We start from the raw sequence: 27,221 nt of genomic DNA, 5'->3' as shown, positions 1-27,221 counted from the left end.
CACAGAATCCCAAGCAGGCTCCAGGCTCCGAGCTGTCAGCACAGAGCCTGACGTGGGGCTCGAACCCACGAACCGCGAGATCAAGACCTGAGCTGAAGTTGGCCACTTAACCGACTGAGCCACCCAGGCGTCCCAACGTTGATGTTTTCTAACATGGCTTTTCTCAACACAATTGGATTTTATTTCTCAACACAACTATTAAATACAGGGAGGAAGTTTAACAGAAGTTGGATGTCTTTGGATGGCCTGATAAATTGGAAAAACTCAGTTTTGTCCGTGTCTTGAGTGAGGAAAACCCAGTCCTTCCTCGTGAATGTCCTTTACTCACACATAGAACAGGCACTTCTGTCACTTCTAGTTACCAGTCCTCTCCGGCATCACCAGGATGTCCTGCCATCCAACTCGGTTCTGACACTGTCCACCTGCATGAGGATGAAGTCCCACGAGACTGCCCCCCACCTCCCTCGCCAGCTGCAAGTGCAGTTGTCCCTGCTCCTGACCTGCCGGGTCAGGGAGCAGAGGTTCCCATGACCCCCTCTTCAGGTTCGATTACTTTGTTAGAGCTGTTCACAGAACTCAGGAAACACATTTGCCAGTTGAAGGATGTGATAAGGGGTGGGGCAGGTCCGGGAGGGTCCCCTGCACAGGAGCCTCCACCACGTGGCGTTGGGGTGCGTCACCCTTTCAGTGTGGATGTGTTTACTCACTTGGAGGCTCTTGGGACCCTGCGCTACTGGGATTTATGGGGGCTTCCTCTCGTAGGCATGCCTGCGAGATAGACTAACTGCATTTCCAGCCCTTCTCCCTCTCTGGAGAAAGGGATGGGAGGAAGGGGCTAACAGTTAACAAGCTTCCAATCATGGCAGGTCTTTCTGGGGGCCCGGGGCCCCCCCAGGAGCCCCTAAGAGTTGCCTCAGAACAAAGACATGCCTATCGCCCAAGAAATTACAAGGGTTTCAGGAGCCTTCGGTCCACAGGGATAAAGGAAACATCTTCCTGCATCGAGGAGCGTCCAGGTGCTGTGACAGGACAGAGCAAGGCACCACTGGGCATCAAGTGGGGTCACAGTTGATGTGGGGCACAGGGGTGAAGGCAGTCCTCACGGGAGGGGGGGTCCCCTTGGTTCTGCGCAGGCCGACCTGGGGACGCTAAAGAGGTCAGAGCGGGCCCTGGAAGAGAGCCGTGAACATGGAAGCAGTCACAACTTCTGACACTGCTACAAACCTGCCTGGGAGGGGGGTCTGAGCTCCAAGTGCCTGGAGCACGGGGTGGAGGCTGGCTGTGCAGAACTTGACTGTGTGCTATAAGAGCTACAGGTTTGGTCTTCACCCCCACTTCTGTCCAGAGCCCCAAACCCCTGCAGTCCCCTGATCTGTGGTAGAGGCGGACAGAGGCATGTATACCCTGCTCCGAAGTGGGGGCAGTGCTGTGGGACTGAACCCTTAACCTGTGGGGTCTGCACAGACTCCTAGCACTTCATGTCAGAAGACGTATGAGTGAAGAAACCATTTTGTTCTCATGGCCGTGCCCTCCTGCCCCTTGGTGTGGGGTGCTGAGAAGTCGAAGACCTGTGAAACGAGATACCATGTAGGCCTGGCCTGGAGCCCGAATGTCCCAGCTGCTCTGCAGACTTACTGTGCCTCTAATCGAGACTCCAGTGTTTCCTGGCACTCAGGAGCTGAATCTGGAGACCACACGGGAGAGTAAAGGGCTGAAGAACCCAAGGGACCCCTGGAGCAGGAAGAAGGGCCTGTCCCGGCAGAGGCTGGGTTTGCAGAAGCTCTGGAATCAGGGCACTGTGGCCAGCTCAGGGGCGGGCAGAAGTGTCCAGGGGAATGAGGACAGCCGAGACAGAGCTCCATGGCTGGATGGGGCAGCCTTTTCTCAGATTTAGATCAGAAGGACACTGGCTTACATTCCCTATTGTTTTCAGTGATATATAAAAACCCCTCTGAATCAATAAAAAAGAAAGACCAATACTTCACAGTGGAGGGGACGCCAATGAAAAGCCGGTCACTGCTGACAGGACAGATGCAGGCCAGCCTCAGTGCACACGTGACGGGGGTGGGGAGTCTGGGTGCATGGGGGCTGGGGTCTGGACGCCAAGGTCATTGCTATGGGCTGCAGGGGGGACGAGTGACCAGGCCCCTGGGAAGCACTAGGCATTGCCTGATAAAGCTGGATCCCTCACCCCTAGCCCCCAGCAGTTCTGTTCTGAGGCCCAATCCCTGGCAGATCTCCCGAGCCCCACGTGACCAGAGATGCATGGGGGTTGGCTGTAATGGAAGACGGGGGAGCATCCGAAATGCCTGCTGACAGGACAGGCAGGTCTCAGGACCCTTTCCTTCTCTTAAAAAGAACCGTAACGCCAAGAGCTTTGTGGGGTCATCTTTGGTCTTTGCTGTTCGACTTTCCAATGAGAACCAGCTTCCCTGACTACAGGCAGGCTGCACAGAGCCCATGAGCACTCAGGAACACCATGAGCCCACCTCTGTGTCCCTGAGCGCCTGGGGAAAGTCCAAGTGGAGACATGGCAGATCCAGTGGGAAAGGCATTTTCACCTTTTGAGATGGATTCATGGGAGAAACCAAATTCTCAGAATTGTAGTATCCCTGGTTTTGGGGCCAGAGTCCCCGAGAGGCTGTTTTATTGCCACGGCCTCTGCAGAGGTCACGGTGCCGCTGCCAACACCGGTACCTGGGAGGTCCGAGTGATGGAGGCCCGGGCTGGCTCAGCCAGCAGCCCACGGTCTGCTCCCATGATGCCCTGGGCCCATGAGCAGCTTGGGTGAAGGTCTGTGCTGTCTCCTGGGTTTAATATTCAGAGGACAAGCAAGAAACACAGGAAAGAGGATGGGATGTGGCAGTTGGAGCTCAGGGCTCCCCCGGAGCCAGGAGACACTTAACTTCGCTCAGCGGCGTGAACGGGGGCCAACAGGGCTCGAGAGCTCCTGTCATGTCAGGAAAGAGGCCTTAGGTAGAGTCCACAGGCAAAGCTCCGAGCCGGGGCTGCAACCACCTCACGAGATGGGACGGGTGGGAGATGGCTGCTGCGGGTCACGTGACTGAGGTGGTCCTGGGCCTTGCGGCCACCCTAAGGGTCAGCCTTGTGTCTCCCCTCATGAAGGTACCAGGTCACAGCACTCTCGAGGGCTAAGTGGGGACCGAATTCAACAGGGTTCCCGTAGGAAGGAGGGTGAGGGGCATGCCCGCCCTGGGCCGCCTGGTTGATTTTCCCGCGCAGGCTGCACAGGCAGGAGAGAGGAATGCCTCTCGCCTAAGGCTGAACCCCAGGCGGATGAAGTTCCTGTGCTCCACCTCTCCATTCCAAGGGTTTAGAACTATCTTATCTGCAATACTGAAAATAACATGTCTGCTGGCTTCCAAATGAAGACATGAATGGACATTACTTTTTATACTTAGTCACTTCTGCAGCCCCACGGGGCCAGTAGCAACCAGCAGAGCCCTCAGTTTGGTGGCGTGCCTGGTCCTCAGGGCCCGAAGGTGAGGGTCCATCTGCCCTCCACATGGTGTCCCTGTGTGCTGGAGAGTCCCTCAGGTGCCACTCACATCTTGGGCCTCCAGCAGTCAGAAGAGGCCCCTGCTTAGGGGCTGGAGACTGGTCCCGGTGCGCCGGTTCAGCTCCTCGAGAACCTGCTTTTCCTTCTGGTACATCTGAAAGAAGGGAATGGAAAGTGACCGTGGACTGCCTCATGGCCTGGCCCCAGGGGTGCCCTCTGGGGGAAGCCCATCCCCATGGCTGTGGCATGAGGAGCCTCTGCTGTGTGGACTCTCCCAGATTCAAAGTGCAGGACCTGGTTCCACTCACCTTCACCCAGCGCTGCACAGGGAGTATGGACGTGCTGCCTGTGGGGTGACGGGTGGGGACAGCAGGAGGGACTGGGGGCCAGGGGCTGAAGTAGTAGCCCTGGGTAAAGAAGATGAGTCCCTATTTGGAATTGCAGAACAGGCCAGACAAGTCAGTTGGGCCCCAGGAAATGTGGGAGGGGGACACGTGAGGACAGCCCCTCCTGGGGGAAAGGGTGGTCAGTGCTTGCGGGGGGGGGGGGTGGGGTGGGGTGGTGGTAGGGGTGGGTGGGTGAGGAAGTCCCAGGAGGGCTGGGGTCCCTGCTGGCGGGTGACAACATGGACTTTCCAAGATGCTGCCAGAGGGGGGCGAAGGGGCCTCATCAGGGTCAGTCTATGACTTGGAGGGGTGTGGCCACAGGCGACCCAGCCTGAGATAGACTGGATGTGAGGACAACTGTATCAAGGACTCTTGTTAATTGAAAAAGTTTTTTGATGCCTTCCAGAGAACCCAATTATTTGACTACAAATATAATGTGAGCTTATTAAAAACAACATGTACATATACCAGCACACAACCTTATACATGGGGTAGATACACTGGCACTTCTGAAGGATACGAATGGCTAAGTAACTTCACCCGATAGGTCCCTATCAGACGCCTGCATGATTTGAGTTCCCAACTGATCAATAACATCACAATTTCTCTTGTAAAGATTTTTTAACTTTAAGCCATTAGAGTTTTATAGAACTTACAGAATTTGGTCTCTCTATTCAGTCATTCCTTTCAACAGTGAATAAGTAATACAGTTAGTAGCATTGGGGGAGCCCGATATTTTAAACACTGCTAGTCTTTTTTTGTGAAATAGGCCTTTATAAAATTCCTTAATTTACTGCCTTTGTGTTTTGTTTTGTTTTCCAAATCTGGTCTTCATACTTGACTGCAGGAGATAGCTAGGCAGCCCCGGTTCTTGGTGTGCCCTCTTGTGCATATGGTGGAGGACTGGAGGACAGCTCCTACCTTCTGCCATTCAGCCTCCGTGCTGTGTGTGAAGCCCAGCAGGTGACAGAGCCCATGGGTGGCAGTCACCTGTCAGAAAAATTAAAAAGCTGTTTCACGGACTGATCACGAGCAGGCCATGTGCCAGAGGAGGAGGAGCAGGGAAGGCAGGGAGAACTCAGCCCATGCGTGGTGGGAGGTTAGGAACCCAGGGGTGGAGGGTACCTGGGGCTGTGAGGGGTGCCTACGCGCAGTGGAGTGCCGGCCAGGAGAAGAGTGGCCGGCCTAGCCCTGTCGTGGGGGGATGAGGGTGGTGGGAGCGGCGGGCCGGCCCTCCCCTGCAGACACTGGATCTCTGGGGTGTGGCAGGGGGTGCCGGAAGTGGATGCCCACCGCGGCCTGTGGGGTGCATGGCTGCCGGCCGCAGAGGCCCTGGAGCCGAACCCCATGCTGAGCAGTCCTGTCTGTGCCAGGGCTCCTGCTCCCAGAGAGTCCACCCCCACCCCAGAAAGCAGGCCCCCAACACCTGTCACAATGGCTCTTGCTGGGAAGCTCTGCTTCAAGTCACACAGAAGCTCCAGGATCCCCTAGAGATAATTCAGGGGCTGTCTGGTCAAAGAAAAACACCTCAATCGAATCCATGAGGAAGTTAAAATACGATCGCTCTGCAGAACCACCCCTCCTTTCTTTTGCGTCCAGCTGAGGAGAGTGGGATCCGGAAGGTCCTAGAGGCTACAATCCCATCTACTTTGACAGTTCTGTAAGGAGCTTATTCAGTAGGTCTGAGTTAGCTACACAGCCTGCTGAGCTCCAGAGGTAAAAGGGAAAAACAAGGCTGTTTCCGGGAGCTTCCGACATGTTTCCTGTCCTCTCCTCTCACCCAACACTGCTCGGCCTTAGGCTCTTCCCTCTCTCTGCCAGATGACGAGAGAGGGTACAGCCCCTACTCGTAGGTCTCCCTCCCCCAGTAATCCTTGTCCCACACGGGAGGCAGTGCGGGTGCCGGCGTCCCACCCATGACCTCTTCCCAGGCCCGGGCAAAGGACACGGCTGTGGCATCAGGGGCCAGCACTCATTCCCACTTACGGTAAGGACGTCATAGTAATCCTCATTCCCTTTGCATTGCTGGAAGATATACTCCACTCCTAGGAAAATGTCACCCAAATTGTAGTCATCTGGAAAATCAGGCTGGGGAAGTTCACCTGCTTTTACATTCTATAAATGAGGGAAGACAGATTCGGAGAGCACGACCTCAGGAACACTAACCCGACAACAGGCCTACACATTTCATTCTGGAAGACCCCTCCTCATCCGTCCCAAGGCAGGTGAGGAGTGGGGGAACCCACAGTAGAGCCACTGTTTACGAGTGACTTCAGATGTTTCTGATGTGGAGAACAAAGGCAAAAAAAAATTTCCTTATAACTTACAGCCCATTGACAGTCCCTTGAAACAGGCAGAGTGACTTTCCTCTATGAGCTCAGCTGCCTCCATGATGACACTTCGCTAGGGGCAAACGGCAACCTTAGCCTGACCCCCCAGGATCCTGTAAGCCTTCTTTAAACATATAGAAATTCCTTTAGAGGGGGGCCCGGATGCCTCAGTTTGTTAAGCGTCTGACTTAGCTCAGATCATGATCTCGCGGCTCGTGAGTTTGAGCCCTGCATCGGGCTCTGTGCTGACAGCCCAGAGCCTGGAGCCTGCTTTGGATTCTGTGTCTTCCTCTTTCTCTGTCCTTCTCCAGCTTGTACTCTGTCTCTCAAAAATAAATAAACGTTAAAAAAAAAAAGGAAATTCCTTTGGAAACTTCCTTCATCTCTAGTCCCCAAGATATAGGTTAGCCATCATCCTCCAAGCATATGGTCCCCTGATATATATTTGAAGGGTCTCGTAAGTAAGGTTTTACAAGACAGAAGTAAGTTAACTTCTTCTTACAATAGCTAACCCCCTCAGGGCTCTGGAAACCTTGTTTCCAAATTTCCTTGGAGGTTTCCCCTGTCCCTGACCCTCTCCTGACTTGAAAGTGTAAAATCGGTGACTCCTCACAACCCCAGTGCAGCTCTTCTTGCCCACGGGTCCTGTCCCTGTGCTTTAATAAAACTACCTTTTTTGCACCAAAGATGCCTCAAGAATTCTTTCTTGGCCGTCAGCTCTGAACCCCAACATTCCCACATCTTTTCCACCTTGTTTAAAGGAGTTACTTTCCTTCTTTCATCCTTTCCAGTGCACAATCACACAAATCCACATCAGTCCAATTTTGTATTTCTGTTCTGTTTGTTATCTTGTCCTAAACAATCTTCCACATCTTCCTACATAAAACCAAAAAACCCCCAGTCTATTAATCTGAGGCCTGTTCACACTAAGCTAGTCACGTGTGGATGGGTATTTAGGGTGTTTCCTCCCCATCAGGAAAAAAAATCAATCTGAACATTTAAAATTTTTATAACATTTTGTCCTCTTCCTTTTCTTGCTTTACCATCCTTAAATGTGACACTAGTGGATTAAAGAGTACACATATGTTTCAAATGCTCTGGGAGTATATTGCCAAATTGCTTTCCAAAAAGGTCTGGATGCTGCTACTGATAATGGCTTTGAATGAGTCATTTCATGATGCAGCTCATAACCTAATCACTATCTTTTATTGTTGAAAATATTTTTTCAGGGGCACCTGGGTGGCTCAGTTGGTTAAGCGTTCCAACTTTGGCTCAGGTCATGATCTCACGGTTCGTGGGTTTGAGCCCCTCATCTGGCTCGGTGCTGACAGGCTCGGGGCCTGGGGCCTCTTTGAATTCTGTGTCTCCCTCTCTCTCTGCCCCTCCCATACTCGTATTCTCTCTCTCAAAAATAAGCACTTAAAAAAGAAGAAAATATTTCTTCAGTGTTATTTTACATTTTCAGTGAAAATTTCAGTGTTATTAAAATTTTTCAACCCTACCATACTTGTTACTGAATCACACAGTTGCAGAAGCACTCACTCCCCTTCAAACTCACTGACGGTCTTCTGAAGGATGGCACCAATCGCTTTTTCTCCCTGGGTGATGGGTATTGGTCAATAGGGGCTGGTCATGCTGCACTCTACTCATGTGTACACTTTTTTTTTTTTTTAAATGGTTATGATTTTGAGAGAGAGTGCAAGCAGGGGAGGGGCCAGAGAGAGAGGGAGACAGAGAGAGAGGAGAATCCCAAGCAGACTCATGCTGTCAGCACAGTGCCCAAAGAGGGACCCTAACTCCAGACCCATGAGATCATGACTTGAGCCAAAACAAAGAGCCAGACACTTAATTGACTGAGCCGCCCAGGCTCCCCTCATGTGTATATTTTAAAGTTCTCTTTTTTTTTTTTTCAAGTTTATTTATTTATTTACTTAGAGATAGAATGAGAGCAGGGGAGGGGCAGAGAGGAGAGAATCCCAAGCAGTCTCCACATGGCGAGATCTTGACCTGAGCCAAAATCAAGAGTTGGACTCTTAACGGACCTAAGCCACCCAGGTGCCCTTATTTTAAAGTTTCCAAAATAAAACTTAAAAATCAGAGTATTTACACCAGAAGGCGGGCCAGACAAGAGGAGAATACTTTGTACCTCATGAAATGGAAAGGAAAGCACATCTGTTGGCAGATTTTTCTCTCTGTAGATTTTATTAATGTGCTGAATACTCTTGTTGTCAACACAGACGATCGCCAGGTCAAATTTCTGCACCCCTAATATACTCCTCACAATCTCCAACTTCTTGCGAAGAGGCGCTCTCCTGATGGGGACAGCTCGTTGCAGATTTCTAAGCACCAAACTCATTTTCAGAACAACATGCCCTTTAAAAATGTTTAAAAAGGAACCTGTGGTCAAAGTTTAAAACAACACAAATCAGTAATTGAAAGTGGCAATAAATTCTATAAAAATACATACAGACCTCACCATCATTTTCTTTTGTGAAACTCACTGAAAAATTAAGGGGATTTACATTTTACCATAAGAAAGATACAAAAATGAAGGAATATAATAGGAAGTCCTAGAGTCAGGCCTGCCAGAATGGAACAGCAGGTAGGAAATTAAGACCTGTAGTCAGGAAGGGCCATTAATAATGAAACCGGGTTGGGGCGCGGGTGAGGAGGTGGAGGAAGAATACGGTGAGTTGCGAAGTGGTGTGGGGTTGTACAGGATGGGGGGAGAGGGAGGTGTAGGGTGCTATAGGGTGAGGGGGAGTGGGGAGGTGTGGGGTGAGGGGAGGGGAGGTGTGGGGTGATGGGGAGGGGAGGGGAGGTGTGGGATGATATGGGGGGAGCGTGGGAGGGTGCTATGGAGAGGTGTGTGTGAGCGGAGGGGGGGGGAGGGGTAGGGCCGAAGGGCGTTGAGTCCTAGGGGACGTGGTATAGGTTGAGTATCGGGGTGGGGTGGTGTGGGGGTGGTGGTGGGGGGGGTGGGGTGGGGGTGGGTGGGGGGGTGGGGGGGGTGGGTCGGGGGCTTCCCAAGGGACCACTCAGCGTGGCACCGAGGCTCCGAACGCAGGCTACGGGCAGCACGCGGGGTGCTTTAGAGAGAAAGCCACCGGCTCACGTACCAGGTTCTAAGCCAAGGGGGCCCCGTTGACATCCCGTGCGCCGGAAGCCCCTCAGGCCTTCCGGCTGGAGGGCGGAACCAGACTGTGGCGGAGTCAGTGTGTGGCCGAGCCGCGCGGAAGGGCCGGAAGTTGGTCCGTTGCGTTTTCTTTCCGCAGCGCGCAGCGAAGGCCTGGCTCCGGCGGCTGCGGTCCGTGTCTGGGCCTCCAGCCGGGCGCGAGGGGCCCCGGGGCGGCGGCAGGCGGCGGGTCTCCGAGTCCCTGGGCCGGATGGTGAGCGCGGCGCGGGGCCCGACTGGGTGGAGGCCGCTTCCTTCCCCTGCGCCATTTCCCCGCCCCGCCACCGCGCCCCTGTAGTCCGCCGAGCGGGCCGGGGGCGCGGGCGGCCGCCGAGGGCCGGGGGCGGGACTTCTCTGGTCGCGCGGCATCCGTTCCCGGCCCTTCTCGGGTCTGGGGGCGGCCTCTCTGCGGGGGCACTCGTCCTTTGAGCCGGTTTCTGGGTCATCGCAGGTATGGCAACACAATTTATTTCTATATCTGGGAAGAACATTTAGTGTTCTGGTTGCTGGGAGGAAAATTAGAAAACACTGCAACACTAATGTTCTTAACAGCGTTACACTGTAGTTTTCTGGCTATGGAGATTGGAATAAGTTTGGAGAAACTCCTCTCTTTAAAAGTGTGACTACATTCATTTTCTTGTTATTTGAGTTTTTTCGTGAACTTACCAATTCAGAAAATGATTTGAATTTTTCCTTAGTCTGAAGCATCACGCTTCAATCTCCAGTAACGAAGTAATTTATTTCTCCACCCTCTACTCCAGCCCTCCCCACAAACCCCCCCACTGACTCTCAGAAAATAATACCTAACCCTTTGATTTGCCCAGTTTTCCATTATTCTTAGAGTGTGACATGTGATTAAAAATTATCTTCTTAGTCTTCCAGCAGGACATAGCTGTGATGATCTCAATTTTTGTCTTCCAGCTTATTGTGAAGATGAGGGTGGCTTCCTAGTTGAACAGACTGTTTTAAAGAAGAGAACAACTTGTGTACAAATAGTATTCACTACCTTAGATCAGAAGATGAACCCAACCAATCCTTTCAGTGGGCAGCAGCCTGGGGTTTTTTCCAGCATCTTCCAGTAGTTCCATAGGAACATTTCAGGCTAAGCCGCCATTTCGATTTGGTCAGCCCTCGCCTTTCGGACAAAGCAATACGTTATCTGGGAAAACGTCAGGATTTTCACAGGTATCCAGCTTTCCAACATCTTCGGGAGTAAGTCATTCTTCTTCAGCACAAACATTAGGATTTTCCCAGACCTCAAATGTTGGACTGTTTTCAGGACTTGAACACACTCCAGCCTTTGTAGCTGCCTCTGGGCCTTCAAGTTCATGTGTGCCTGGAAACCCAGGATTTAGTTTTAAATCATCCAACTTTGGGACTTTCCCAAGTGCTTCTACATTTGGACCAGAAACTGGAGAAATAACAAGCTCTGGTTTTGGGAAAACAGAATTTAGCTTTAAACCTCTGGAAAATTCAGTGTTCAGACCAATATTGGGGGCTGAATCTGAGCCTGAGAAAACTCAGAGTCAAATTACTTCTGGATTTTTTCACATTTTCTCACCCCATTAGTAGCGGACCTGGGGGACTGGCACCATTTTCTTTTTCTCAGGGGACAAGTACAGCTAGCAATTCAAATTTCACCTTTTCAAAACCAGTTAACAGTAATAATTCATCATCTGCCTTTGCCTCTGCTTTGTCAAACCAAAATGTAGAGGAAGAGAAGAGGCCCTAAATCACTATTTGGAAGTTCTAATAGTAGCTTCACTAGCTTCCCCATATCTTCAGGGTCTTTGGGAGAACCCTACCCGGTTAGCAAAACCGGGGTCAGACAAGGATGTGAAGAAGGTATATCCCAAATGGAGCCACTTCCCAGCCTCATGAAAGGACCTGAAAAGGAAGGAGGACCAGGATCGCTCCCCAAGGAGGCATGGCCATGATGGAGCAGAAGATGTGGACGCTCTGTCGAGGGGAGATCATCCTCCAGAATAAACGACCTGTCCGCCTGAATCGACCCGGGGAGGCACCTTGTTTGGTCGAACGATACAGGACGTCTTCAAAAGCAATAAAGAAGTAGGTCGTCTTGGCAACAAGGAATCTAAAAAGGAAGTTGGTTGTACTGAGTCCGCGGAAAATGACCCCCGTGGCCATCCAGGAGGGAGTCAGTCTTCCTCAGCACTTTCCCGGCTCCCAGGTGTGAAGGAGAGGAGGAAACTGAAAGTAGAGATAAAAAAGAAGGTGAGCTCTAAAATGTGTGCCATCCAGTAAATGCTGCTGGCTTGTTCTTGGTAAATTTCCCTGAGTCTTAGTTTAATGTTTCTGGTAAGTTTCCTGTAAACATTAGGAATTCTAACATAGGAAGAAAATGTCTTGTATCTATAAACATTTACTTTGCTCTTACATAGTTGGTGCTTCCTATTTGAGATGTGACATCTGCTACGTTTTTGTGCCCGTTCTCTTATCCCTAGATTCTCTAAGAGGAACACCTGGGCGTCAAAGTAAAAGAAGCGAGAGCACAGACAGTCTTGGAGGCTTGTCTCCTGCTGAAATCACAGCTATCCAGTGCAAGAACATCCCTGACTATCTCAACGACAGAACCATTTTGGAGAAACACTTTGGTTAAAATTGCTAAAGTGCAGCGCATCTGTACCAGGCGCAGCAAAAAGCTTGCCGTGGTATATTTTTTTGATCATGTGAGTATTTCCAACAAATTTAATGTGAGAAAAAGTTCGAGTGACCTTTGTCACTTTAAAACCTATTTTTTTTATTTATTTTATTTTTTAACTTTTTTAATGTTCAGTATGAGCAGCGGGTTGGGGGGCAGACGAGAGAGGGAGACACGGAATCCAAGGCAGGTTCCAGGCTCCAAGCTGTCAGGAGCCGATCTGGGGCTCGAACCCACGAACTGTGAGATCATGACCTGAGCTGAAGTTGGATGCTTAACCGACTGAGCCACCCAGGTGCCCATTAAAACTTCTATTTTAATCTATCGCTTACTTGCTAGAATGGGCAAGCGCTCAGATATCTTATTCTCAACTTGGCTCTATAATCACATAGCATTTTTTCAAAATTGAGTTTTCTTGTTTGTTTCTGATTTTCTTTTATTTGGTCATAGTACATAATCACTGTAAACATTCCAACAATACAGAAAAATCCCCATGTAATGCTATCCTCCAGGATAACTGACATTACTTATCTGGTTTATACCTTGACTTTAAATATGTATATAAGCACACATATGCATGACGCATTAGTTGTAGGGTGTAGGCATACAGGATTGTTCACCACTATGTTGCGTTATGTTTTTATATTTCTGAATTTTCTTGTGGGGAAAAAGTACTTTAGAGTTTGTAAAGTGGAAAGCATGTTTTCATACTTCTTTTAAGTGATGATGTAGGGAAAAAACCAAATGAATATGAATATTTGAAATGAACTATGAATATCTTAGTTAATATCATTGTAAACACATAGTCACGTTGTTTTTTACACAAATGGGATCGTGCTGCATATACTGTTTGCTTATGTTTTCAGGTTGTAATCTTTAGTATTTTCTGAAATCAAATAGCCTAGTTAGAAGAGAATTGTTAAGTGCTGTATGGCATTCTGTCCTGTTTACTTAACATGGTTAATTTTCTACTTGTGGACATTTTGTACGTGTATTTCTGATTGGTTTACATCCTTTGTTTAAATTCCTGAGAGTAGAAGTTCTGTGCCAAAATACTTCCATAGCTTAGAGTTTTTGCTGTTTGTTCCTTTCTTTCTTTCTTTCTTCTTTCTTTTTTTTCTTTCAATTCAGTGGCATTAATTACATTCAGAGTGTTGGTACCACCGTCACCATTATCTATTTCTAGAACTTTGTCATCATCCCAAACAGTAACCCTAACGCTAAGTAGTATTTTCCCATTTCTTCCTTCCCCAAGCCCTTGGTGGCCTTTAATCTACTTTCTCTCTAAATTTGCCTATTCTAGAAATTACATTTATGTGGAATCACAGTATTTGTCCTGCTTATTTTGGTCAGCATCACGTTTTCAGTGTGTGTGGTTGTACTTTATTCCTTTTATGGATGAATAATAATTCCATTGTGTAGATGTATTTTTCTTTATTAATCTGTCGATGGACAGAGGCTGTTTCTGCTTTTTGGCTATTTTGAATAATGCTTCTGTGAACAGGTGTGCAAACTATTTCCTATCATTCTCTTGGGTATACACTTAAAGTAGAAGTGCTGGGTCATATGCCTCGTTTTTGTTTTGTTTTTGAAGGTATTTGACTATTGAGATGTACTTTTCTAGCTGAACCCTAAAAAAATATTTATGAAATAGGTGTGTAAATACATTGTTGTAGGAAGTAGTTCATTGATACATACAATGCTGAGGTCTCCTGATTACCCTCATCTCTCCTGTTACCTGGGAGCAAGCACGGTTACCTAGTATGATGTGTATTTTTCTAGACCTTTTTCATAGGTTTGTCTATGGGTATACTAAAACGTACCTGATTTTGTGAAAAATGTATCCCACGTGTGTCCATTCTCTTTTTTTTTGTCTTTAAGTGTGACTTGGCAATCTTTCCAATACCGTATGTATTTACTGTATTACTGTATGTGTAATCAGATGGTGAGAGTCACCTCACCAAATGCCAACAAGGCTAATCTGTGGGTTCTATCACAGTAAAGTCATTACTTTCAAAAAGGAGAGGAGCAAATCCATGCCTGTGAGACAGGTAAGAGAGGTGAGGACTGTGGCTGCTGTGACTGGAGGCAGACTGCATGGTCAGAACATGTAGTGGATGGAGGCCTTCGCTCTGTACGAAACTGTACAAATTCTGCTACTGCATTTGAAGTTTTTTAATTTCATTTCCTTTGGTCTGACGTCCTCATACGTTGTGGTGTGGACTGTTTCCCTAGGCATCTGCAGCCCTGGCTAGGAAGAAGGGGAAAAGTCTGCATAAGGACATGGCTGTCTTTTGGCACAAGAAGAAACTGAGTGAGTTCCCGGTTACTCCCGGTGCGGGTTCCAGTGCTCTGCATGGACTGCCCACTGAGCTTTCCCCAGCACCAGGGCGGGGCTGGCTGTCCGTGGATCCTGGTCTCAGAGTGTTCCTTTGGGCTGCTTTGGAATCTCCCGTAACAATTAGGAGAGTATTACTTTTCCAACACAAGTAAAATCCAGTGTCGGACTTGTGGTTCATAAACTCTTGCTCTTGTGTCCTCAGGTCCCAATAAGAAGCCCTTTTCCCTGAAGGAGAAGAAGCCAGGTGACGGTGAAACTGGCCAGGGCCCGGAGGACGCATCCTTTCAAGCACTCCCCTCTTAGCAAGCCCGTGGGGAGGGCTGCAGCTGTCACCCTCCTGAGTAAAAGGTGCGGCTGGTTCTTTCTGAGGACTGTCGGACACGGTGGCGTGTGGGTTCCTTGACTTCTGTGCCTTTGATGGCAGTCATGCCAGAGCATGGCTGGGAAGTGGGTGATACGCTGACCCTTGAGGAGGGTTTCATGGGGAATGGGGGCCTGGCAGAGGGAGAGTAGGACATGGCGAGTGAGGGCAAGGGGGAGACGGCCACTGGGCTCGTCCCCCACTCAGTTCCATGCCCCATGCTGTTGTACTCAGTATATAAGAAGCAGCTTGTTCCCTGAGAGGTCTAATTGGCTGTAATAACCAAGTTTTCCTAGTAGCTACTTCTAGCAATTTCCCGTATGACCTTCTGTAGGTCTAGCTTATCATGGTGAGGCGGTCTTCCTTTTGGCCACATTTATAGCTGGGGAACTATACAAGTGTACAGCCCTCAGGCGCAGAGTGGGGACATGGTGTGTGCCTCACACGGCCTCAGTGGATAATCTGTTCACAGAGCCTCCCTCCCCCAGCCCCCCTTTCCGCATTGATCCTCTCTTCCTTCCACAGAGCGGGCTGCTGCTCTTTAGTCCTTGGTGTATTTTGGTCAGCGTTATCATTTCCCTACTTTCATTTTACGGTTTAGCATTTTAGTTGCTGATTTGCTTTTGATTTTTTCTCTTCTTCCTCAGTCACATCTTCAACATTCGAGTTCCCAGAGTGTTGAAAGCCAGGTAAGGAAAATGGGAGGAAGCTGGGAAGCCGTGCTCATGTCTTTTTAGTACATCCTTCTGCGGGAATGAAGTTACGTATGAAAACATGTAGACACGTGATTTCTTCATGGTTGTAAAAGTGGTTTTTCCCCCCCAGGCTGAATTTCATTTTTTTTGAGATAGAAATATGCAGAAATTCATTTCACATGTTTAAATGGGCTCCTCTCATTTTTAGAAAGTATGGCATGTTTCAAAATTTGAAATCACAGTTGAAAAATAATACCACCTTTACACTCCTCATTAGGATCATCATCGTCTCCTGTTAGTGATTTTAGTTTCAGTTTTGGAGGAGCAGGAAAATCTTGAATAAGGAAAGCATCCGGAAGCGGGAAATGACAGAAATGCTTGATGGATACAAGACCCTTAATGTGTTACTTTCTTTGTAGCTCTCCAGTGAAGAAGCCAAGTCTTCTAAAGACCCATCAGTTTGAGGGAGACCTTTTGATTCGGGCTCTGAGGGATCCGAGGGTCTTGGGCCATGTGTGTCATCTCTTAGCGCCCTGATAGGCACCGTGGCTGAGACATCTGAGGAGAAGTACCGCTTGCTTGACCAGAGGGACAGGATCATGCGACAAGGTATTGTGGGTGCATCTCAGCAGAGGTTCAGAGACCTCGCTAAGGTCATGATAAGGTATTTCTGGGAGCTGTGAGGAGGGAGTGACTGCTGTCTCTGGAGGCTCACTGACATTGAGCCTTAGGCCTCCGACTGTGCCGCATGTAACTTTGCTGTTACTAGTTTCCCAAGAAGGTGAGCATAGATGTAGATGTAATGCAGGATATGTCTTTATTTATTTATTACTTTAACATTATTCACTTTTGAGAGAGACAGCGTGGGAGTAGAGGGAAAGAGAGGGGAGGCACAGAATCCAAAAGCATGCTCCAGGCCCCAGAGCTGTCAGCACAGAACCTGATGTGGGCTCGAACCCACGAAACCGTGAGATCATGACCTGAGCCGAAGTTGGACGCTTAACTGACTGAGCCACCCAGGCGCCCCTTGAATTTTATTTGGGAGAAAATCTATAAACCATTTTTTAAATTAAACATTTTAAATTTTTTTTTTTTTTTCAACGTTTATTTAGTTTTGGGACAGAGAGAGACAGAGCCTGTGAACGGGGGAGGGGCAGGAGAGAGAGGGAGACACAGAGTTGGAAACAGGCTCCAGGCTCTGAGCCATCAGCCCAGAGCCCGACGCGGGGCTCGAACTCACGGACCGCGAGATCGTGACCTGGCTGAAGTCGGACGCTAACCGACTGCGCCACCCAGGCGCCCCTAAAATTTAAACATTTTAAAGGGCAGTTTTTAGACATTTAGGAAACACATATTTAAACAAAAATCAAAATGTTTTGTTTGACAGAAATCCCCACAAAATAAAACTAAGAAATGTCAACCCAGGGGAAAAATCTGTAACTCGTATCATAAAGGGCTGATTTCTCTGATACAGAAAGAACTGTGGAAATCAGTGTGAAAAAGACTAGTCTTTGGGGGGCGCCTGGGTAGCCTAGTTGGTTAGGCATCCAACTCTTGATTTCAGCTCAGGTCATGATCTCATAGTTTGTGGTTTTTTTGAACCCCACATCAGGCTCTGCGATGACAGTGTGGAGGCCTGCTTTGGATTCTCTCTCAACACACACTCTCTGCCCCTCCCATGCTCATGCCCACTCGCATGTGCTTTTTTTTTTTTTTTTTAATCATTTTATTTTTATGAGCTGAGAACATGAGCAGGAGCAGGACAGAGAGAGAGGGAGACAAGCAGCCAAGCACGCTCTGCACTGTCAGCACAAAGCCCAATTGTGGAGCCCGAACCCATGAACCGTGAGATCATGACCTGAGCTGAATAAGTCCGACGCTCAGCCAGCTGAAGCCACCCAGGCGCCCTCTCTTTCTCTCTCTCTCTCTCTCTCTCTCATCTCTCTCTCTCTCAATCTCTCTCTCTCTCTCTCTCAAAAAAAAAAAAAAAAAGACTAGCTCAATAGAGAAATGAGTAGGTGGTCAGAAAAGTTACAGAAAAGAAAGTATACCTGACCCTTGACCAACACAAGGTCAGGGGTGCGGTTCTCCCTTGTAGTTGGAAATCCACATATGATTTTTGACTCCCCAAGTGCTTACCTGCCTATAGGCTACTGTTGACTGGAAGCCTTACTGATAACAAAAACAGTCGATTAGTACGTGCTTAGTGTGTTATGTGTTTTATATACTGCATTCTAATAGTAAAGTAAGCTAAAGAAAAACATTATTAAAAAAATCCTCAGGAAGAGAAAGTACATTTATAGTATTGTAGATGTAAGTGGACCCGTGCAGTTCACACCCGTGTGGTTTAAGGGTCAGCTGTGTCACCAGTTGGCTCTAAACATAGGGAAAGGTGCCCACGCCCTCCCACAGCGATGCACCTCCCAGAGTGGCATCTCCATATTGTGCCCTGATGCTGTGTCCTTGGGCAGGCTGGGGACGGCTGCAATCCTCTGGAGGAGGGGAGGAGTTGGCAGTATCTTTTAGCCTTAGGAAAGCCTGTGCCTTTGACCCAGCAGTTCGTGTGCAGGAATCTGTCCCATGGACAGTACCACACACTATGTTTGTGTGTGAGATTCACACATAGGTGTTTGTGATGGCAAAGATTGGGAATCGATTGTCCACATAGCAGGATTCCAAACAGCCTGGAGGAAGATTAGGCTTTGTTTATGGAAAAATATGAAGATTATTGTGAACTGATAAAACACTAGTGTGGTAAGTATGTAGTGTGCTACCATTTGTGTATAAATAAGGGTAGGAAGTGTGTGTGTGTCCATACGCATGTGAGTGTGCTTGCATACGTGTGCATAAAATAGTCGTGCAGATGTGAAAGGATCTGTTCATGTTGACTCAGGAGGAAAGTGGGGGGGATTTTATGTAGGACGTTTTAATACCTTTGGAGTGTGATCTGTGTATATATATTAGCTATTTAAAAAGTAAGTATTCTATTAACTTTTCAAAAATATTGTGTGGGGCACCTGGGTGGCTTGTTCAGTTGAGTTGACTCTTGATTTTGGCTCAGGTCATGATCTCCTGGTTCGTGAGTTCAAGCCCCGCATTGGGCTCTGTGCTGACGGTGCCGGGCCTGCTTGGGATTCTCTTTTTTTCCTCTCTTTCTCTCTCTCTGCTCGTTCTTCCCCCAAAAATAAGTAAACTTAAAAAAAATATGTGCAACGAGCACAAATGAAAAAGTATTTGTGTTTTTTCTTTGCAAAGTTTTTTTGAAATTAGATTTTAGCTGTAGGATTTTCCTTTCTTTAGAAGCTGTGAATAAGTGGAATAATCACAGTGCCTCCTTAACATGGTAATAAAAGCTGCTGTCACGCATCATGTCATTGAATGGTGATTTTTTGTTGTTGAAACCCAGGAACGGAATTTTTTGTATTCCAATAGAATTAGTAGGTATTTAAATTTTTCAGAATAAAAATAAGATGTGTATATGTAAAAGAATTTTTTTAAATATTTATTTTAGGGGGGGGGGAGGAGAGAGAGAGATGTGAGGCGAGAGACAGTGTGAGGCGAGGACAGAGGGCAGAGAGAGAGAGGGAGACACAGAATCTGAAAGCAGGTTCCAGGCTCTGAGCTGTCAGCACGGAGCCTGATGCGGGGCTCGGACCCACAAACCGTGAGATCATGACCTGAGCCAAAGTCCAGGGCTTAACTGACTGAACCTGTATGTTTTGAGCTGTGAAGTTGTTGCATTCCATTTCGTTTAAAAGATACTTTTGTAAGAAATTGTATGGAAGGTAATAATTATTCACTTCAGGACCGGGGTACATTCTCTTAGGTGAATCCTGTTAAAGACTCATGCTGGAAAAAAGTGATGAAATACTGAGTTTTTAGAGTACTAGTGTATTTTGAGTATTTACAGTTAACAAATTGATCTTTTTAACAAACATATTGCAGCATGACTATCTTTGAATTCATTACCAGAGCCATGAACAGCCACGTGTGCCCCCCTGCCTGTAGGGTGCAGTGAGAATCTGTGGCTGTTGCAGGGGGGATGAGGCCTCCTCAGGGGTCTTCATGGGCCTGGATGCCGTGGTGCCTGATGTGATAGGCCATGCTTTCTTTTTTCTAGGCCCAGCATTTGATTTGATTGGATTTGATTTATTGTATTGTATTGTGTTTTTATGTATTGTATTTTATTTTATTTTACTTTACTTTTTACTCTGCTTTATTTTAAAATGTTATTTGAGAGAGAGAGAGAATGAGGGAGGGGCAGAAAAGAGGGGGAGAGAGAATCCAAAGCAGGCTCCAGGTTCTGAGCTGTTAACACAGAACCCGACGCAGGGCTCAAACTCACGAACTGTGAGATCATGACCTGCGCTGAAGTTGGACACTTAACCGACTGAGCCACCCAGGCACTCCATAGGCCCAGCATTTAAAACATATTTCTTTTACTTTGTAATTTGCAGTGTTTGCCTTTCTTTTTTTCTTTTCCTTTTTCTTTTATCATCATAAAGACACACTTCTCTGGGTTCCTAGTAACGGTGTGATACGTTCTTATTTTTTACTTGTCATCATTTAGCTCGGGTAAAAAGAACTGACCTGGACAAAGCAAGAACTTTTGTTGGAACGTGCCCAGATATGTGTCCTGAGAAGGAGCGGTACATGCGGGAGACCCGGAGCCAGCTGAGCGTGTTTGAAGTGGTCCCAGGGACTGATCAGGTGGAGCCCCATGTCCTCCTGGGGTTGCTCTCTAGGCTGTTGTCCATATTTAAATCATCAGGGTGGAGGTGGGATACACGGGGGGGGGGGAGGGGGGGACTTTTTTGTGATTTTTGTATACATTGATATTTGGTTTGGGTTTTTTACCTTTTTAGAGGGTAGTGGGGATGTGCTCTTAATGTTCATATTAAATTGTTTTTATTGTGAGGTGTACACTAAACAATCCTATATGAGGTGACGGACCCCATGGTTCTCTATAGATGTAGATTAGGAGATTTGCTTCACAGATTAAAAATTTCTTTGTTTCTTTTTCTTTTCACAATTTATTTAGTACCCTTTTTAAAAAATTTTGTTTTTAAAAATTTATTTATTTGAGAGAGAGGAGAGAGAGAGATGGGGAGAGAATCCCAAGCAGACTCTATACTGTTAGCGCAGAGCCTGATGCTGGGCTTAAACCCACAAACCGCAAGATTATAACCTGAGCTGAAATCAAGAGTCAGACACTAGCTGACTGAGTCACCCAGGCGCCCGTATTCCTACCCTTTTCTATGTATGTGTTTACACGCTTGAGATATTCTCTAGATGCAATTCTGTGTGAATATTTTTCACTTAAAATTATATCGTGAGTGTTTTGATAAACTCCGCATTATTATTTTATTTTAGAGAGTGCGTGAGAATGGGGGAAAGGGCAGAGAGAAAGAGAGTAGGCTTTGTGCTGTCAGTGCAGAGCCCAGTGTGGGGATCTGTCCCACAACCCTGGGATCATGATTTGATCCGAGATCAAGAGTCAGATGCTCAGCTGATGGAGCCACCCAGGCATAACTCAGCATGTTTTAAATGACAGCCTGTTAATTGATTTATGTAACTGTTAAAACTTACCATTTTGCAATCACTAGATAGGCTGTTTCTAATATTTAAATTTTATTAATGATTCTACTGGGCATGTTGTGTATAATGAATCTAAAGTATTTAGGTTATTTCCTTCTGATAGAGCCTAAGAATTAAATTACTACATCAGATGGTATGACCTTTTTTCAAGGTCCTGAACATAGTATGTCAATGCATGTTCCCAAACTGTTCTCAGAAATCACCATTTTTAGATCCTTTTGTCAATTTTTTTTTTAACTTTTATTATTATTGAGAGACAGAGTGTGAACAGGGGAGGGGGGGCAGAGAGAGAGGGAGACAGAATCTGAAGCAGCTCCAGGCTCTGAGCTGTCAGCACAGAGCCTGACGTGGGGCTCGAACTCGCAGACTGCAAGGTCATGACCAGAGCTGAAGTTGGACGCTTAACTGGCTGAACCACCCAGGCGCCCAATCCTTTGTCAATTTTTAAAAAAAATTTAAATTTTTGTGAATTCCTCTTCGTTAATTTTGCTTATAGGTGTCTCCTCTATTGGCTGTTTTTTTTTTTTTTTTTTAAGATTTTTTTTAAGTAATCCCTGCATCCAGTGTGTGGCTTGAGCTTGTAACCGTGCGATTGAGAGTTGCATGCTCTCATCATCATCTCTGCATCACAGCAGAGGCTCCTGCCCCAGGGGACAATGATGGCAGCTTGAGGTGGATGCCTGGGGCTCAGTCTGTGGACATCTGGGCTTCTGCCTTGGCCATGTGTCTTCAGCCTCCTTTTGCAGGTGGGAACAGCTCCAGGCCTTATGTGCAGCTGTGCAGCCCCATGAGCCCCCTGCTGCTGTCTCCATTTCCTTTCTAATCCATGTAGACCTTACTTTGTGTTTTGAGTGTGGCTAAGTTATGTTAAAATGCTCAGAGTCCCTTAACGTGTCTCACCTCTGCCCTGGGGCCATGCCCATGTATCTCTACTTTCTATTCCCCCCCCCCCCTTTTTTTTAAGATTTTATTCTTTAAGTATTCTATACACACAGTGTGGGGCTCGAACTCAGAACCTGAGATCAAGAGTTGCCTGCTCCCACCGCCCTGAGCCATGGCATGTGCCCCCACTTACATCCTTCTGCTTCTTCACTCCTTGTCATATTTGCCAAAAACAGTTCTCATTTGTTTTTGAATTTTGGTCATACTTTCAAACAGAAATTTTACGTTTGAATATGTATTCTGTAGTTTTGATCTTGTATGAGTTTGTGGGTGATTTTCCCCTTCATTTAAAGGCCACAGCTGTGGGGAAGCTGGCCCAGCACCTGACACACAGGTTTGTTCCCACTCTGTGTCCTCAGGTGGATCACGCAGCAGCCGTGAAGGAGTACCAGCCGCTCCTCTGCTGATCAGGAAGAGCCCCTGCCGCATGAGCTTCGGCCCTCGGCAGTGCTCAGCAGGACCATGGGACTACTTGGTGACCCAGATCATGGACCAGAAGGAGGGCAGTCTGCGGGTACTGGTACGACTTCGTGTGGAACCGCACACGGGGCATTCGGAAGGTACAGTCACTTTCGATCAGCAAACTAGAAAATGCATGTGAATTCCAGAGTTGAAGGGAGAGTTCTCATTTTACTCCTCTGTGTAAAAGAATATGCTGTATTTAAAATTATTACAGGGGTGTCTGGGTGGGTCAGTTGGTTGAGCATCTGACCTCTTAATTTCGGCTTAGGTCATGATCTCACAGTTCGTGGGTTCGAGCACCTACATCAGGCCGTGTGCCGACAGCATGGAGCCTGCCTGGGATTCTCTCTCTCCCCGTGTCTGTTCTCCCCTGTTCATGCACACGCACATACTCTCTTTCTCTCAAATAAACATTAAAAACATAGTAAATCATTACCAAAGTCCTTTTAAAATGTGCGTTCATGCACTTCTGTTTCAAATTGATGAGAGAAATTCAGGTAATCCTACTTTTTCTCACATTTGGTTCTTTTCTGGCATGGAAATAGGTGCATGAGATCTGTGTTATAGGAGACACGTATGTACGTAAGGTGTGTGGATGAGGTGTGTGCATGTATAATACTCCCTCTCGTTCATGGCCAGGACATCACACAGCAGCACTTGTGTGACCCTGTGACGGTTATCCCTGATTGAGAAGTGTACCTCGGTTCCATATCCACTGTGTCACTTCATGTGTGAGGAGCCATGTCCTCTTTTGATGCCAAGATCAACAATGAGACATGACCAAGTGCCTTCAGAGTCTGAAGGAGATGTACCAGGACCTAAGAAACAAGGGTGTGTCTGTGCCAGCGAAAGCAGAGTTCCAGGGCTACAATGTCTGCTCAATCTCAATAAGGGGGACATCCTAAGGTAAATTTTCAAAGTCAGAAACTAACCTAAGTTGTCTGGAAAAGCGGGTTTAAACAGGAAGAGAGCTGTTAGGGTCATGGCAGCTGGCAGTGCAGAGTCTGTCTGCTGTTGAGTGTGGGCTTGACAGTAAGCAGCCTGGGCTGGGCTGTGTGCTCTGTTGAGCGGAGGCCGCAGGAGGCCCCAGGACAGGGCTGTGCTGACGGCGGCAGTCAGAGTAGGCCCCAGATCCTTTGTGAGAGCAGTGTTCTCTTTGTCAGTAAGAAGACGAGGAAGGAATCTGCCTGAACAGAAGAGGCAAATGAGGGAGGACAGGGAAGCCCAGGGCGCCCTGTCAAGAGCTGTCAGCAGTTGGCTGTGTCCAGGCGTGTTTCCTGTTACATGCGTCCACACACGCCTCCTCAACGAACTAAGTGATAGGAGAGGAAAAAAATTGTGTGAACGAATGTTTGTAGGGGGATATTAAGAAAGAATGAACTTTATAATACTGATCTGCTACACAGGTGGACATTTATAGGAGGAAAACACAGCAGAATCCCCTGAGTCTCTGTCCCTGTTTTTGGTCAACCGGACTTGGTGACAGCCAGTGACTCCTTTATTTCCGAGACTCTCTTATTTATGCTGAAACTGTTTTTAGCTTACTGTTTTCCCTAAGAACCTTGTTAAACAATATCGAAATGTGTTACTGATTTTTAGTTTTAAAATTCAGTCCCGGAGATAAACTGGTTATGGAAAATGGAAGTGTGGTCTTTTCATGGATGACGGGTGCCTTTTTCTCTGAGTGACTCAGTCAGCTGTTCACTTACATAGCAGAGTTAGGTTTTGTTTAGACATCATCATGTGAAAACAGCTTGCAGTCATTTGGCATTAAAGTAACTCTTTTGATAATCCTTAAATTGATTATTACGTGAATTTGTTTATTTACCATCTTTTTAGAGAACACCATTGTTCCCAATCTAGTCCAAGAGTGGCAGCCTTCGAAATTACTAATCTAACAGAGTGGCACGTGTCACCCACCATTAAGTCCCTTTTTCTCCATATGGTTGAAATCTTTGTTTTTTTACAAATCACATCTGGTTTTCATGGAAATTTTGTCTAATTAAAAATAAAATTCTAATCTCTTTATCTCCTTTAATTGACAGAGAAGTACAACAGTTCCATCCTGCTGTTAGAAATTCCTCCGAAGTGAAATTTGCTGTTCAGGCTTTTGCTGCATTGAACAGTAATAATTTTTGTGAGATTTTTCAAACTGGTCCAATCGGCTTCTTATCTGAACGCATGTCTTTTACATTGTTACTTTCATCAGGTGAGTAACATAGCTGTACTTGAAGAATTGGAAAGAAGCAGATTGTACTTTTGATATTTAATTGTTTCTCTATTCTGAGAACATTTCAGCTGGTCCTGGGCTGACTCTTGTGTAACCCTCTCGCGCTAGCCCTCTTGAGAGGGTTCCTGGGGTACCTTGTTTTACAGGGGTTGGCGCCATTGACTACTGACGGGAAAGGCTGTGCAGTGGGATATACTATTGTTAGGTTCAGATCAGACAAATTTCTTTAGAGTGATATGACTTGAGGGCGCCTGGGTGGCTCAGTTGTGGTTAAGCATCTGAACTTTGGCTCGGGTCATGATCTCATGTTAATGAGTTTAATCCTGAATGGGGTGAGCACGAGCCCCAGCTTCAGGTGAGTCCCACTTCCCCCCTCCTCCCTTTCACTCTCTCCCTTGTGGATTCTCTTATTCTATCATTTTCCCTTTTTTCTGTCTCTCCCTCTCTCTATGCCCTTGCTCACTGCTCCCTCTCTCAATAAAAAAAATATATATATATGACTTGAGTTCAGCATCATTATCATTCACGGAAACTGAAAATCAAAATTGCACATGCAAAATCCCTAACTTAAAAATCTTAAGTGTTATTTTTGGAATGAACGTGATGATGCTAAATTCGTCCCAATAAATATCTCGAGGGCCTGTTCTTTGTTGAGTACTGTGCTGTGCCTTGGGGTTACAAACCTGGGGAAGACTGGTCTCTTACCTGGTGCTTTACACAGAGCTTGAATGCCAGAAATTCCTCAAGTCAGGTCTTCAGCCCCAGCCCTGACAGCAGACACACTGTGCTGCCCCCCAGCTGTGAGGGGTCTGCTTGGTGGGGAGGAGGCTGCTTGGGGTGGGGGTGTCTCAGGATGTGACCAGCTGGTTCGTGACTCCAGGTTATTTTTCTTGGTCACACGTCAAGTTCAGTGATAAACAGTGAATAAGCCATGGTCTTAGTCCAGGCAAACGGTCTTGTGCAAGTTCTGCTCACTGTCATGTCTGACAGTTGCCAACAGACCGAAATTCTGGAACAAATGAAAGATTTTTAAAACAACATGCTACTTGTGGAACTCTGTACATTCAACAAATAAAGCTGATAATTAATACTTTGAAATGATTATTTAACATTAGGCTGTTGGCCATTTGTTCCCATTTTAATAACTGTGAGCAAAAAGACATCTAAGTGCTTTTTCTTAGAGAACAGTGTGTTTGACATGGTCCCATAGGGTTCTTCCTTGTTCACCTCCACCTGTTGTGACTCTTCCAGTCCCTTCAACCCCAGCACACTCCTGCCACAGGGCCTTTGCACTTGCTGTCCTGCTGCTGTTCTTTGTCCTTACAGAGACACATGGCACCTTCTGGTGTTGTCTTGGTTGCCACCATCTCAACAGGGCCCACCCTGCCCGCCTGCCCTTCTCCCCTGCCTTCTTTCCTTGGTTGCACTGTTACCATACATGTGCCGTGTATTTCACAGATTCATCTTGTTCACGTCGGTATCTCCCTGGCATGCCAGTCATTGGGGCAGGGATTTTGTTTTGTGCGTTGTTGTGTGCTCAGCCAGTAACCACGCCAGGTGCAAAGTAACACTGGATAAATACTGGTAGGGTTAAGAGCGCTGCAAGGGGAAGCAAGGGGTCACCCAGAGTCCTAGCGCCCACACGTACACATGTAATTTTTGTTAGCACTTTTCCCTTTTTTTTCTTTTTTTCTAAAGCACTTGTTACAATTTCGTGTCATTTATGCATTTTTCTGTTTCACTCCATCATCTCTGTGGTAATTTTTATTGCCACACAGCTTTTTGTCAAGTGGAGGATGCGTAGTTGACTTTCCGCATGACCTGTTTGTTGATGGACAATTTGTTTTCTAGGGTTTCTTTTTTTGTTTTGTTTTTGTTTGTTTTATTTATTTTTGAGAGAAACACAAGTAGGGGAGGGGCGGGGTGGGGGGGAGGGGCTCAGAAGCAGGCTTGGCGCTCACAGAGCCCGATGTGGGTCTTGAACTCACGAACTGAGATCATGACCGGAGCTGAAATCACATGCTCGGTCGACTGAGCCACTGATGGTGCCCTGTCTTCTAGGGTTTCTTTTCATTGAAGCCTTCGTGGCCTGACTTTTCCTGTGTCTGAGACTGATTGCTCGCTTGCATTTCTGGTTATCTTCTGCCGAGCAAATTCCATGCTGACTGCTAAGCCTAGGCTCCTTAGTGCCAGATTGCTTCCCAGAGGGACTAGAGCAGGACGCTGTGCCCTATGCTGGCAATTCTGTGGCTGTGGGGTGACTGGCCCCTTGACCCTGTAGTGATTCATCTTGTCTCTTCAGATCCGCAAGGGACGCTCTCGGGCGCTCAACATGGCGTACACCGTGAGCACGCAGCGCTCCACCGTCTTTCCCATGGATGGCGTGGTGCGCATGCTGCTCTTCAGAGATTGTGAGGAGGCCACAGACTTCCTGAACTACCACGGTCTCACTGTCTCTGATGGGTGAGAGCAGAGAGGTGGCCTCTCTTTGTTTTTGTTTTTTTTGTTTTGTTTTAATT

General features: G+C 47.2%; 2 protein-coding genes across 6 annotated transcripts in view; one reads left to right on the top strand and one right to left on the bottom strand.

The window, feature by feature from the left end:
* Positions 1-241: 241 nt before the first annotated feature.
* On the bottom strand, positions 242-9,740 carry YBEY (ybeY metalloendoribonuclease). Of its 5 annotated transcripts, none has more exons than XM_030330632.1 (7): positions 9,356-9,727; positions 8,383-8,633; positions 5,893-6,021; positions 4,828-4,896; positions 3,829-3,927; positions 3,570-3,674; positions 242-1,568 (listed from the first exon to the last, which is right to left on the bottom strand). In XM_030330632.1, the coding sequence occupies exons 1-6, from the start codon at positions 9,678-9,680 to the stop codon at positions 3,588-3,590; spliced, it is 960 nt and encodes a 319-aa protein (XP_030186492.1). In that variant the 5' UTR covers positions 9,681-9,727; the 3' UTR covers positions 242-1,568; positions 3,570-3,587. The 5 variants fall into 5 exon arrangements, with proteins under 5 accessions (XP_030186492.1, XP_030186493.1, XP_030186494.1 ...); XM_030330633.1 differs by having other exon boundaries at positions 242-1,169; positions 9,356-9,726; XM_030330634.1 differs by lacking the exon at positions 3,829-3,927 and having other exon boundaries at positions 242-3,674; positions 9,356-9,709.
* The window catches only part of LOC115524248 (minichromosome maintenance complex component 3 associated protein), a 55,920-nt gene continuing 38,357 nt past the window's right edge, over positions 9,659-27,221 (top strand). Inside the window, 27 exon segments of the mRNA XM_030330635.1 lie at positions 9,659-9,862; positions 10,333-10,481; positions 10,483-10,953; positions 10,955-11,130; positions 11,132-11,297; positions 11,299-11,608; positions 11,611-11,646; positions 11,877-12,028; positions 12,030-12,101; positions 14,309-14,387; positions 14,617-14,693; positions 14,695-14,762; positions 15,890-15,939; positions 15,942-16,079; positions 20,041-20,180; positions 22,370-22,399; positions 22,401-22,475; positions 22,477-22,524; positions 22,526-22,570; positions 23,112-23,150; positions 23,152-23,212; positions 23,215-23,244; positions 23,247-23,342; positions 23,345-23,378; positions 24,518-24,605; positions 24,607-24,681; positions 27,005-27,165. Of these exon segments, the coding sequence (XP_030186495.1) occupies positions 10,431-10,481; positions 10,483-10,953; positions 10,955-11,130; positions 11,132-11,297; positions 11,299-11,608; positions 11,611-11,646; positions 11,877-12,028; positions 12,030-12,101; positions 14,309-14,387; positions 14,617-14,693; positions 14,695-14,762; positions 15,890-15,939; positions 15,942-16,079; positions 20,041-20,180; positions 22,370-22,399; positions 22,401-22,475; positions 22,477-22,524; positions 22,526-22,570; positions 23,112-23,150; positions 23,152-23,212; positions 23,215-23,244; positions 23,247-23,342; positions 23,345-23,378; positions 24,518-24,605; positions 24,607-24,681; positions 27,005-27,165 (2,768 nt within the window). The 5' untranslated portion in view covers positions 9,659-9,862; positions 10,333-10,430.

The sequence above is a fragment of the Lynx canadensis genome, chromosome C2 (genome assembly GCF_007474595.2).
Source record: "Lynx canadensis isolate LIC74 chromosome C2, mLynCan4.pri.v2, whole genome shotgun sequence".
Lineage (NCBI taxonomy): Eukaryota > Metazoa > Chordata > Mammalia > Carnivora > Felidae > Lynx > Lynx canadensis.
Note: the sequence above shows the minus strand (reverse complement) of the source record. Positions and strands in the feature narration are given on the sequence as shown.